General features: G+C 46.0%; 1 protein-coding gene across 3 annotated transcripts in view; it reads right to left on the reverse strand.

The window, feature by feature from the left end:
- Nucleotides 1-239: 239 nt before the first annotated feature.
- ankrd50l (ankyrin repeat domain 50-like) overlaps nucleotides 240-13,924 on the reverse strand; it is a 16,583-nt gene continuing 2,898 nt past the window's right edge. The window contains exons 1-4 of one of the 3 annotated variants that reach the window (XM_068736675.1): nucleotides 13,464-13,648; nucleotides 12,524-13,369; nucleotides 4,928-5,145; nucleotides 240-4,786 (exon numbers count right to left, since the gene is read on the reverse strand). In XM_068736675.1, the coding sequence (XP_068592776.1) occupies nucleotides 1,248-4,786; nucleotides 4,928-5,145; nucleotides 12,524-12,942 (4,176 nt within the window). In that variant the 5' untranslated portion in view covers nucleotides 12,943-13,369; nucleotides 13,464-13,648 and the 3' untranslated portion in view covers nucleotides 240-1,247. Of the gene's footprint in view, nucleotides 4,787-4,927; nucleotides 5,146-12,523; nucleotides 13,370-13,463; nucleotides 13,649-13,924 lie in introns of those variants that run through there. The other 2 variants (XM_068736674.1, XM_068736676.1) reach the window with 2 other exon arrangements.

Genomic DNA, 13,924 nt, shown 5'->3' on the forward strand with positions numbered 1-13,924 from the left:
GTTCTGAAATGTGGCTCTCAAGGTCCAAATACCAAAAGAGTTTCACAGATACAACATATCACAAAGACTCCTTTCTCAAGTTTCAGTCTAGAAGCGCTCGGTCTGATACTCCCAGATGGCCACCGACAGCCCGCTGCCAGACTTCATCTCTGCATGTTGCTACTACATCAGAAGCTTTGTGACATTCAGTAGTGTAGAGCATGAACTAGTCACAAATAAGCAGACATGGAAGAGTTACACAGGTTGTATGGCACTGTTTACCACTTTAATGAATTAATGCAATTAAATATCAGTCCAATGCAAAAATGATAAAGAACTAGAAATTGTTCTGTGAGAATGTACAAGTATGGAATTAACAAACCTCCCACAAACCACCCCCAGTGTTTACGGTCCAACTTTCACTTTCCTTCCTGCCTGCTCACAGACACACACACACACACACTGCGAGCAAGCCAAGTTGGTTGAGTACACTTGGCTGTCTTTTATGGTTTGTATCATAAACCCCACACTGGGTCAGGCTTCGGTAGGTTGGCGTTTCTGCAAACTGTTGTAGGCCGGTTTATAGTAAATATCAAAGGCTTCAATAAAGATCAAGGCACAAGCCTAAAGCTCTCAAACTAAGTTGTTTACTGCTTAAAAACGGGTCTTTTACCGGCAAAAACATGATTTAAAACATAATCCAAACTGTAAAAGAAGTTCTACTTTGAAAATGAACATAGTTATGCTTTACACTTTAAATGAATAAGCAGGATCTTGTCTGGGAGCCCTGCTCAACACACACAACAGGCAACGGAAAAGCCGGAATGTAAAGCTTTGATGTCATTCAGTTCGTTCTTCCTCTGATTCTCTGAAGGGGGGAGGAGAGAGAGATCACTTCCTCTCTCCTCTGAACCCAGGAAGTCTTTGTACACAGTGAAAACCGCCTCGTCTGTTAGCTGCACAAATGTCCAACTCCACCTAAAACAAAGATGTTGTCATTCAAATGAAAATGTCTGCAGCACCAGAGACTATTTTTGTTTTGGTACCGCAACATCACCAGTAAATACCCACACTGGGTATTCAAAACAACTATGACTACACCCTAATATGTTGATGTAAAATTATATAAAAATCCTCACATTTGAAATGTTGCAACCAGAGAACATTTGGCAGTCTGCTTGAATAATTACTTCTTTAAATTACTTCATTTACTGAGAATTGACTATTTGTTTCTGCACTGACCCACATACTCCAACAAAGTATGTTTGTCACAGGGGAGTCTCTCTCTTGTATAAGGCTGCACTGGTGGGCCCTTCAAACTGCAGTTTGATGGCCTGTTTCAGATTAAGTTGCGGGTCTGTGGTTGTCATACCGACCACAACATCCTCCGGCAAGGCACTGCAAGGTGGAGCTGGGCTAAAACTGTAGCACGCAGGTGACAAATTGTTCTTCTGGGGTAGAGAATCCCAAGCTTCCCCTTGAAGTGGGCTTTGTAGTCTATATGGGTAGCCCAGAGGAGGACTTTCTCTGTTTTTAGCACCAACTGCGGGGCTATCTTGCCCTGGCATTATCCCAAGGGAAGCCATGACTGAGTTCCATTTGCCACCAGCGTTAGTAGTCCTGTCTGCTTTGATTAAGTTTGAGTTTTGTTTGTTCATTTTGTCATGATATTCAAGTCCAGATGACAAGCCTTTCTGAGGCAGTGCACAGTTGTGCACCATGGCAGCGACTGTGCAAACAGTGGAAGGAGGGCTGAATTTGGGATGCCTCTGACTGCTTCCATGGAGGCTGCCCACGACCGAGCTCCCTGGCGGGGGGAGGGTGGAGGGACGGCTACGGCTGCGGGGCAGTGAGTGCTGTTGGATTTGCTGAATGAAGCTGAGGCTGTCAGCAGGCACTGTCTGCACCGTCGCCAGCGAGTGGCAGGTAGATGAGGTTTGGGAGCTCTGCATGGAGTGGAATCGTTCGCCAGTGGAGCCGGGAGAAGATACTGAAGAGGAGGCCGTCACTTCACTTCCATTACTCTCAAAGATGCCCGAGGAGAGGATCTTGTTGGGTTTTGAAGGGGAGACAGTGCTAGAGTTAGGCAACTGGCCTACGTATGGCTTGGCTCCGTAGCTCTCCAAGAGTCTGACAATGATGAAGTGCCCGTGTTTCCCAGCCACTTTGACGGGACTGCGGCCATATTTATCCATGTGATTGGGATTTGCACCTCTTTCCAAAAGCATTGCAACGATGTTTGCATGTCCCTCCTGGGCGGCGATGCTGAGAGCTGTTGCCCGCTGCTGACACGCAAGGTCTATAATGACACCACTGGTCTCAAGGAGACGATGTCCTACTTCAGCGTGTCCTGTCCAAGCCACTGAATGGATTGGTGGTCTCCCCTCTGTGTCCTGCGCATTGGGGTTTGCCCCATGCTTTAGCAACAGGTCTACCATCTTAACACACCCCTGCCAGGAAGCCACATGAAGTGCTGTACGGCCCTCAGAGTCTCGGGACTCCAGGGGCACCCCTCCTTTCTCTATGAGGAGATTAGCCTTTTCGAGGCGATCCTCCAACACCAGGAGGTAGAGCAGAGGCCTTCCCTCCGCGTCCCGAACATCAGTATCAGCCCCTCGCCTCATAAGCAGCTCGGCAACCTCAACATGGTCCTCCAGTAGGGCGGCACTCAAGGCAGAATGTCCATCGTACGCCCTGTAATCAATGGGAGAACGTCTGTCCAACAACAGCCTGACGGTGCTCCAGTGACCTTCCTGGGCAGCCAGTATAAGAGGCGTGCGTCCTTCAATGTCCATCTCTCCGACACGTGCCATGCTGCCTTGCTCCGTCAAAGCAGCGCACACAGCCCGATGGCCTTCACAGGCAGCAGCGTGCAACGGAGTCCAGCCGAGGTCGTCCTTGTGGTTCTCGTCCAGGCCTCGGTCCAGCAGGGCGCGGACAACCTCAACACTGCCCCTTGCTGCTGCCAGGCAGAGTGCCGTTCTGCCTTCGCAATCAATGGCGTCCACAGCTGCTCCCCAGAAAAGCAGCCGTGACACAGTCCTCATGTGGCCCATTGCTGCCGCTGCCAGCAAGGGAGTAACAGCCGCTGCTGCTGAGACATTGCCGTTCGGGCCAGCAGTCTCATCTACATCGGCACCAGCTTCTAACAAAAGTTCAACTATGTCGTCATGGCCCTCGTAGGCTGCAAGAAGCAATGGTGTCATTCCATCATGGTCTCTGTGCCCTGGATCTGCTCCACGCTCCAGTAACAGACTTGCTACCTCACCGTAACCTTTGACCCGAGCTGCTGTCGGAACACAGAGGGCAGAGACCGACAGAGCCGTGCGCCCATCTCCGTCAGCTAAGTTAACTTCTGCTTTGTGGTCCAGCAGTATCTCCACAGCTTCATGATGTCCCATATACGCAGCAGCGATAATCGGCGTGCGGCCCATGCTGTCAGCTTTGTCAACCTGCGCCCCATAGTCCAGCAGGGTCAGGACAATTTCTTCATGCCCCCCCCACGCAGCAGCTCTGAGAGCAGTACGGCCCTCAGCGTCACATCCATCCACATCTGCTCCTGCGTCCAGCAGCAGCCGGACAGCCTCGCCGTGTCCTCCCCAAGCTGCAGAGCGCAGTGCAGTCCAGCCTTCGTTGTTGACATGCTCCATCATCCGCACAGCAGTTTCTGGCCCCTGGCTCTTGGTCCAATCCAGGAGCGCAGACAACACTTTCACATGCCCCTGCCTGGAAGCCAAAGTGAGTGGCGTTTGACCTTGTTGATCACTGACCAGTGGGTCAGATCCACGAGCCAGGAGAAGTTTGGCTACATTTGCAGAACCCTCGTGGGCCGCATTGGCAAGCAACATCTGTCCATCTGCAGAACCAGGCTGGTTTACAGAGCCGAGGAGCTTCTTTACAGACACGTCCCTTTCAAAAGCCTGTCTTAAACTACTTCCCTCTTCACCCGTACAATGCACTCCAACACTTGGGTGTGAATATGAAAGACAGGCTGCAGAGACGAGCCCACAACTCATTAACAGCTGAAGGACTTCCTGACTGACTAAAACAGGAGGCTGGCTTATGGATGGGGTTAGTGCAATACTGCCACTAGTCGTGAGAGCAGGCACACCTGCCCACAGCATCCACAGTGCCAATAATGAGGGGTTATCTTTATGGTGACCTGACAAAACTAAATGTGTGGCTAGCTGGCAAGTGTCCGCAATGTCCAGGTGGGGTCCCTGCAAAGTCAGAGCCATGGCAAGCATACTGTGACCCTCTGCTCTGCTACACAGGTACTTCTGTGTGCAATACTTAACGTCCGTCAGCCACTCAGCAAAGCTGGCATGAAAGAGTAGTTTGGTTCCCCCAGGGCCATCGATCAGGAGAGGTGTGAGGGTTCGGAGCTTGTTCTGAAAGTCCTGGGGGTTGAGCGAGGTGTCGTGTGTCCATGTTGCCGTGAAAAGCTGCTGAGGCGTGAGGGGCCTTGCGGCAGCCAAGAGTGCATTGAGGAGAGGCCTGACAAAGACAAAGAGCCCCCGGGGGAAAAGTTTCTGGCACAACCACAGGTAGAGGCCATTCAGAGTCCCGGGGATGTCCCGGATCTCCCTGAGACCCACCAGTGCACCTCCCACACCATCCAGCACACGCTCGAGGAAGAGAAAGCAGCCGCCGCTCTTAATGTGCAGCAGGTTCAGCATGTCGGCCGTGTCGGGAGTGAGCTGACGGCGAAGTGTTGCGTCTTCATCCAGCCGACAGAGGATATACTGCTGCACGTCACGGACAGGCGGGGGTTTACGCAGATCGTCTAGAGAGATCCTACGAAAGCCTAAAACACAGAAAGAGCAGGATTTTTAAACCCAATATAGTCTATACATTTACTTTACCAATGATATGTTAATTTGGTTCTTCTCTGGCACAACTATCAAGAGGTATTTCCTCTCTCTGCTGTGTGTAAGTGTGTATATACCGGAGAACATCTTGCACACAGCCTTGTTTTGGCGACGGACGGAGCAGACCAGGAGCAGCCAGCCGGGCAGCAGGTGTTGATTGGCGGCCAGCAGCTGCGCAATGGAGCCGCTCGTTCCACTCCCCTCGCCTGCCCCGCACCCTACGTCCAGGGAGTCCACCAGCACCATCAGAGTCTGGGCAGGAGGAGGAAGGTCTAACAGGGGTCCCAACACTGCTCTAAGGACATGTGAGAAAGAGCCAAGACACACAAGGGAAGAGGTTAAATGTCTGCAGAGTGATTACAATCACAGAACAACATTCCCCTCAAAACACGCCTCAGACCTTTAACACGGAAATACAACTGTGACTAGGGAACTACATTATCTTCTACTGTGATTAAACTCTGGATTATGATGAAAGATTGAAGGAATTCAGAACTTGGCAAAGAAATATAAATCCCAGCGCAACCGTCCTTTGAATAGCACAGTCAGCACCCGCACCCTGCTGTGATCCCATGGTGACTCAGGTACATGGAACTTCTGAAGTATCCCACTCCACCCTGGGCACGGTCACACACACACACACACACACACGCACGCACACACACACACACACACACGCACGCACGCACACACACACACAATCCTACCATACTTGTACTATGCACCTCTCCTTTTGAAGTACTTCAACCAATTGTTTCCAGACACTTAAAGCCCTCAATGTAATGTGCCTGAGCTTTGATTTCATTTATTGTCACATACACGTCTGTAATAAAACCCTTCAGTCCTCGATCTAGTTCAAACTAACGACTCACTTATGTGAGAATCAAGTCCTGCAGTCATCAGGATTACTGTACAGAGCTGCTGGAGCATGAACACCACATCATGAAAGTGAAAGTTGTGTGAGGGGAGAGGAGACTCTTGAGAGCAAAGTTGTTGCTTCCAGATGATCACTGAGGCTGCAGGAAAAACATGCCTGAGCCAAAGACGAGCGCTCTTTACTCACACCTATGATGACGCTCTGGTAACTGTATGGTAACACCAGCTATTATAGGAAGCCATGTTCACCCCATCCAAACAAAGCCAAGCAGCACCAGACCTGTGTTTAAACTGGGACGGGGACAGGGACGGGGGGGACGGGGGGGACGGGGGGGACGGGGGGGACGGGGGGTTGTAAAGACTACTTTTAAAAACAACAACCACACATTTAATAATACATTTTGACCAGGTCTGGCTTCATTCAGTGTTCCGTTTATCAGAAACGTGCACAGAGCTGCACACACACACACACACACACACACACACACACACACACACACACACACACACACACACACACACACAGTGATTAACCTGTGACAGCAGGCTGGTGTGAACGGGTCACACAGAGGCTAAACCCAATAATCCTGCAGCAAACACAGGGTCCACGTCTGTGTGTGCTGTCATTACTGTTAATGTCTATATTTTAGGCCAGAAGGTCCAGTCATCGTTAGTCACCAAACAGGTTTTCTTTAAACCCCCAAATTGAAGGCAAAAACCTGAAAACAACCTCAGATTGTTGAAGCATGAACAGGATCAACGGTCTTTGATTCTGGTGCTGAATAAAAGAAAATCAAGCACGTTTCACTGGACTCTGGTGAATCCAGGAAGCTGGTGATGAATCCCACAGAAGCCTGTGGAGTTAAAGCAGCGTCGTTCATGTTGAGGTCAACATCAGAGGATCAGTCTGAGGAAGAACATGTGCAAAGGAGGGGGCGGGACGTTTCAACATCACATGAATCCATAACGATGAGACTTCATCCGTGTTTGAGCTACAGCCGTGACGTTGTGCGTTACTACAGCACATTGTTCTGATTCTGAAATATAAAAGGTAACTATTACCTCCTCTATTAAACTGTCCACAACCTGTCCTTACACAATGGACATCTTAACTAGCGTCACGTATTGGTGTCAACGTGTACATTAGTTCAGGGTTTATTATTCAGCGGAGGTGGAGAGCCGCCCACTTCCTGACACAGAAGAAAGAATTCTGAACAGAAACCAGACTCAATGATCTGCTGTCTGCTGTGTGGAACAGTATGTCTGTTATATGAATTAATAAATAACATTTACATGTTGTGACGTCTGTTGAGTCTCTCAGAGACCAGTGGCCCTCATCGACGATACAAATGTGAGATTACACCAATTATTATTTTTTTAAAACTAACTAAACTAATTTAAGATTATTTTCATCATGAATAAACAAAAATGCTTTAAAATATCTAAAAAATGCTCGTCACAAGTTCCCAGTTCCCAAGGTAACATCAAATTGCATATTTTGTGTAACAAACAGCTATAAGACCAAATAATATTTAATTGACGATGATATTAAAGAGTAAAAAAGTCTTTTGAGAGGCTTGTAGAACCAACGTTCTGCTTGATTTGGTTTTATGTGATGAATTGTACTTATTGTTTGTCAATCTTGTTTGAGTACTAATTTATGAGAAATACAAAGAAAAGTTCAATCTAGTATCTCCTCTGGAAGACATTTACAGACAACGTCCTCATGAGAGATAACTATATGAGATATAACTATATGAGAGATATAACTATATGAGATATAACTATATGAGAGATATAACTATATGAGATATAACTATATGAGAGATATAACTATATGAGAGATATAACTATATGAGAGATATAACTATATGAGATATAACTATATGAGATATAACTATATGAGAGATATAACTATATGAGATATAACTATATGAGAGATATAACTATATGAGAGATATAACTATATGAGAGATATAACTATATGAGATATAACTATATGAGAGATATAACTATATGAGAGATAACTATATGAGAGATATAACTATATGAGAGATATAACTATATGAGAGATATAACTATATGAGATATAACTATATGAGAGATATAACTATATGAGAGATATAACTATATGAGATATAACTATATGAGATATAACTATATGAGAGATAACTATATGAGAGATAACTATATGAGAGATATAACTATATGAGATATAACTATATGAGATATAACTATATGAGAGATAACTATATGAGAGATAACTATATGAGAGATATAACTATGAGATATAACTATATGAGAGATATAACTATATGAGAGATATAACTATATGAGATATAACTATATGAGAGATATAACTATATGAGAGATAACTATATGAGAGATATAACTATATGAGAGATATAACTATATGAGAGATATAACTATATGAGATATAACTATATGAGATATAACTATATGAGAGATAACTATATGAGAGATAACTATATGAGAGATATAACTATGAGATATAACTATATGAGAGATATAACTATATGAGATATAACTATATGAGAGATATAACTATATGAGAGATAACTATATGAGAGATATAACTATATGAGAGATATAACTATATGAGAGATATAACTATATGAGATATAACTATATGAGAGATATAACTATATGAGAGATAACTATATGAGAGATAACTATATGAGAGATATAACTATGAGATATAACTATATGAGAGATATAACTATATGAGAGATAACTATATGAGAGATATAACTATATGAGAGATATAACTATGAGATATAACTATATGAGAGATATAACTATATATATGTAATATAACTATATGAGAGATATAACTATATGAGAGATATAACTATATGAGAGATATAACTATATGAGAGATATAACTATATATATGTAATATAACTATATGAGAGATATAACTATATGAGAGATATAACTATATGAGAGATATAGCTATATATATGTAATATAACTATATGAGAGATATAACTATATGAGAGATATAACTATATGTGAGATAGTTGTAGAATACATCTTCTGCTGCTCCAGAAGGTTCCAGCTCTGCTCTGAAGTTCTTTTTACTCAAAGTAAAGTCTGAGGATTTGTTGCAGTGATCGTCCACTGAGTCACCTCATTACCTCATTACCTCATCGTCTTCCACGGTAGCCTTGACTTCCATCACGGGGATTTTATCTTTTATCATGTGCTGCAATTAAAAGCGCGTTGAAGCCCTGCCCTTGGGTGACGGCTACATCTGGGTTACAACAAGCTTCTCACACCTCTGTTTGCATTAGTCATCCGGTTACAGCGGCACTCCCTCGCCGGGCGCAGGAGGAGGAAGCGTCAACGATCCTTTATTACCGTTGAAGCTCTCCGCTCCGCTCTGCCCTCGTGGTCCTGGACACGGGACGGCGGCTGACCGTTGACCCGGAGCTTTAATTCAGCTTGTAAAGGTTGGCGTGTCTCGAACAGGCCAGGTCCTCAGGGGGTGCTTTTCATACTGAACCTAGACTAAGATTCAGATCTGGAGAGGGTCTTGGTCCTGGATCAGGCCTGATGACCACTATTTATCCAAAGGCTCATGACTCCTGATCATACTATACTGTGTCTGTACTTTATGTTTGTGGGTTCTCTGGTGTTTTTCTTTCCTGCATTCTTTCTCGTCATTGTTTTCTTCTGCATGTAATATGAAACATGTTGAGTTTACTTGTAATGAAGCACATGGTGTAACACAACAACACACAGACATCGTGTCAGGGATGTAAGACTCCTTAACTGATGAGCACGCGTTCTTATTACATTCTTATTTAAACTCTGACCAGACGAGCCTCATTCACACAAAAGAACATGTTTCAATAGTGCCGTGTGCAACATGGGCAAGACTGCAAATACTGCATATAAGAGAATATCACTATCGGAATGAAAACAGAAATCCAGCAGCTTGTGGTTTAAAAGCAAAGTGGGGCAAACTCAGGATAATATGATAATAGCTGTATATATAGAGCATGTAGTAACCATGGTGACATGTATATATGCATGTCAGCAGTGTGAGGATTGGTCGGACACAGAGAAGCAGCTGAGGAAGCGTCGTGTTCGTGTTTGTGTTGTTTTTCGGCAGCTCCTCCTCGTTAAAAGTGAACGAAAAGAAGAAACCGCACGGCAACTATTCTCTCACCAGCAACACAACTTCTCTTTTCATCACGTTGCTACCTGTTCATCATTATTTTCATATGCAGTCCGGCAGCAGCCTCCACGCACAGCGCTCGTCATCAGAGAGCTCTCTGTGACACCGACGTGGATCTGAGTCATGAGTCATGAGATTTACTCCTGAGGCAGCGGTGGAATGTAACCAAGTACATTTATACCTTCATTTATGACACATGTTGTTTTGTAATCAATAACTCAAATCGTCTGGCAAACAAACAAACACTAAACAAACCTACGTCTGTAACAAGCTGAGCATCGCCAAAGTCAAAGGGTGATCCTAACAGTAGCCGAGTTGGTTGTTTAAGTTCATTGTGATGATTTTGGGGGAGGCCTGAAGGACTGAAGCTTCAGTGTTTAGAGACTTCTGGAGCTGCTCTCCACCTTCATCTCTTTTTTAATGCGGTGAACTCTTCCTGGTTCCTCTGGTGATACTTACCCGAGCTTTAAGTACGTCTATTCTCTGATACTTATGACACCTATACCTTACTACATGACATGTGATATATATATATATGATATGTATGTACTACACTACTAGTCTACCCGGTAGTATACAAAGTATCTAAGATTGGCTCCACACTGATGTACTACAACATGCTCTTGTGTATTCAGCAGTGATAACAACAGAATCAAATATAGTTTTCTATAATCATTCTGCATTACGAGTCATTTTACTTTTAACACTTAAAGTACATTTTGTACTTTAACGTGAGCCCATTTTTGAATTCATTCTTTTACTTCTACGGTGTAGTATTCTCAGACCAAGGTATTTCTACTCAGGTAAAGCGTCTCAGAACTTCTTCCCCCGCTGTCCTCGTGGTACGGTCGTAGTACCACAGTGTGGACATGAACCACGAACCACGGACCAGACGAAACAGCAACATGACATCTTTCTCCAGGTCAAGTGAGCCACAGGTGTGAAACCCCAACTGTCAAATAATGACACAACCTTCAGTTGAATTCACCAGAAGCTGCACCAACAGTGTGTCAACGTTCTCACGTGACACGGTTTCTCTCTCGAGCGCTCCGAACACAAACAGCGTCTGGCTGCGAGTCATTGTGAGGGCCGGGAGGAATCCAGCCCGGTGCTCCACACCAGAGGTAGGCAAACACAGGAGGAGTGTCGACCGGCTCAGACTCATCGCAGAGCAAACACGGCGGGAGAGAGTGAAGCAAGAGGAGGGCGACCTCGCCGAGACGGTCACCGGGGCACTGGAGGCATTTTTCACCTCTTTGTTCTTCTTCTTCTACTTCTACTTCTACCCCCTCGCTGAAAGGGAAGTTGTGTCGTAAATAACACAGCAGCATTCATTCACAGCGGAGGCCCATTGTGTGTGCTGTGAATGGGCCTCATCATGAGAGGACAAATAAATAGAAGACGAAGAAGAAGAGCTGCTGCCGCGGCCTCTCTTGTGATGAACGTCTGTTGACTGTCTAAACACCTGCTGAAGACACCTCTGTTTGGACCAGCTGTAAAGGCTTCTTTATAAGTTGTATTACAGTGCTGATAATTCAAAATCATTGTGAGTCAACTTTACATTAGAACACATGACGCGTCTTCGTAAAGACTTGTGGAACATTAGGAGAGTACCTCATTACATCGTTAGCGTATGACATTCTTGGCTTCACAGGAACGGTGTTGTTCCTTCATTTCATTGCTTTGTGTCTGAAACGCCAGGTTTACACTGTGATCTGTAGGCTTTAACTTCTACCTTTATGTTTCCTTTTTGTTTGTTGCTGAATCAGTTTGACATCCTTCAAACGCATGCTGTGGACCCTTAGTTAGTGACAGTGTGGGCTCCACGGTGGTGGAGTAGCAGTGGGGGCCGGGACTTTGCAAAGGCTCAATTATACGTTATATGTTACACTACGCCAGGCAAAGTGTTGTTGTTCACACGCCATTCAACAGCAAGTACACAGTGCAACTTGTTTAACTGCATGAAGCATTGATTGGACTGATGTCGTACATACGCTGTATTGATTTAACCATCCTGCCCTCATTGGAACTGAAGCAATAAGCTACAAATCAAATGTTGTGTGGCATTAAGAGCATAATGGTCTCAAATCATAGCTTGTCTGGTTGACCACAAAACAAATGACACAGCCTCATGATCAGGGTTATGGTGGTGGTTATGGATGTTTTGGGTCACCACAATCCAATGTTGAAACTGTCAATTCACCAAACAAAGACTGAACTTGCGGCGCAGGTTTTCACCTTGTTGTTTTCACCAATAAACCCAGTTGTTTGCCGGCTGACTGGTGTCAGACGTACCCTTGTTCAGCTGCTCCTGCCTTCAGTCAACCATCACCATGTACAGAGCGATACCACACGTGCACCGCGCTGCGTTAAGCCACGCTCTTGAACAAGCACACACATGCAGAGCGCCTGGATGGGTTTCAGGCTTGTTACACTTTCCTTAAACTTTCCTCTCCTTCTCATTTGGCAGCCTTGAAATTTCCCTCAAACCTGTTTCGACAAAGATGAACCCTCCTCAGAACAAGCATGTGACTTTAACATCAACAACTTTGAACATTCTTTACAGAAGAATAAAAAAAGAGATTCAAACCTCTTGAAGGTGTCGTCGGGGTCTCTTTGACAGGCGACAGGCTCCAGACAAGAGGACACAGACGGGCTGTTGAGGGTCTCTTCGTACCCAGGAGAGAGGAGAGGCGAGGCCCTCAGCTGGTCCACCAGGCCCAGGACAAACCTCCACAGAGAAGTACTCCGCTGGTCCTCCCGCTGGCAGAAGTGGGAGGCCAGGCAGCGCGGCGCCAGCCCGACCGCCAACCCTGCTTTCGAAGTGGGCCACACCACCTCGGTGCACAGGGCGGTCTTCCCGGCGCCGGGGCCCCCCATCACCAGCAGCCCCGGCGGCTTCCCCGGCACGGAGCGGGTGTCCAGGCAGCGGCGCAGCTTGTCCAGGGCCCATTCCCGGCAGTAGAAACGCCGGCCCTGGAGCAAGCTGGAAAATCCGCCTCTACTCATTCGTTCCAGGGCGTCTGACTTCCAGGAGACAACTCGCTGCTCTTTGCTCCCTGTCCCATGCTCCTCCAGGAATCCTACTCCCAACTTTTAGGTGGAGCTGCAGCTGGTGACTCTGGTTTTGTGACTCCTCTGGTTTTCGGACTCCTCTGCTTTTGTGACAGCTCTGGGTATTTCCTCACACTGAAGGTTCCTGAAAGTCTTGCATCAGGCGATCATTATCAGCGGCAGTCCTTCCCCCTGCAGGCCTTCAGGCATAATTCTGACAAGAAGAGCAGTCCGGGAAAGCTTGAGTCAGCTAATGGATCGCCTCTTCGGTGTCTCGATTCGATTTGTCAGGATCTTTTTGTTGCACGGTTTGAAGCGCCAAAGCGAAGAGGAGGATCAGTGGTTGCCAGCGTTTGGCGTGCCTCTGCTGGAGTTGGTGGAGCTGTTCAGTCAGAAATCAGAAAGAGGGAGAAGGAATGAGTCAAGAGAGGAACTGACAGCATGTTGTTCTCAGAAATAATGACACCGTGTCTCACCCTGATGACGGAGTCGTCCTCCGTCTTCTAATGACAGCTACAGTCCTCCCTCCTCTCACTTTCCGTCCCGCTTATCTTAACAATTCCAGCATCGATCCACAACTGCAGCCTTAGCATGAAATTCTCTTTTCCGTTCTCATGCCCTGAGCTCTATTACAACCCTCACACCTCCCTCTCTCCCTCTCTCCATCGCTCTGTCTATCCGTCTCTCACGCTCTCCGGTTTTTCCTGTTTGGGGTTTATTTGTCTCCTCCCTCCCCCGGTGTTTCTCAACATGTCAGAACATGAACAGGAGAGAGAGAGAGAGAGAGAGAGAGAGAGAGAGACCGAGAGAGAGAGAGAGAGAGACAGAGACAGAGAGACACAGAGAGAGAGAGAGACAGAGAGAGAGAGGAGAGCAAAAAAAGAGACAGATACAGGAAGAGGGAGACACAGAGAGAGAAAGTGAGAGAGAGAGAGAG

The sequence above is a fragment of the Cebidichthys violaceus genome, unplaced genomic scaffold (assembly GCF_023349555.1).
Source record: "Cebidichthys violaceus isolate CVI_PGR_0920_01 unplaced genomic scaffold, fCebVio1.0.p SCAF_71, whole genome shotgun sequence".
Classification (NCBI taxonomy): domain Eukaryota; kingdom Metazoa; phylum Chordata; class Actinopteri; order Perciformes; family Stichaeidae; genus Cebidichthys; species Cebidichthys violaceus.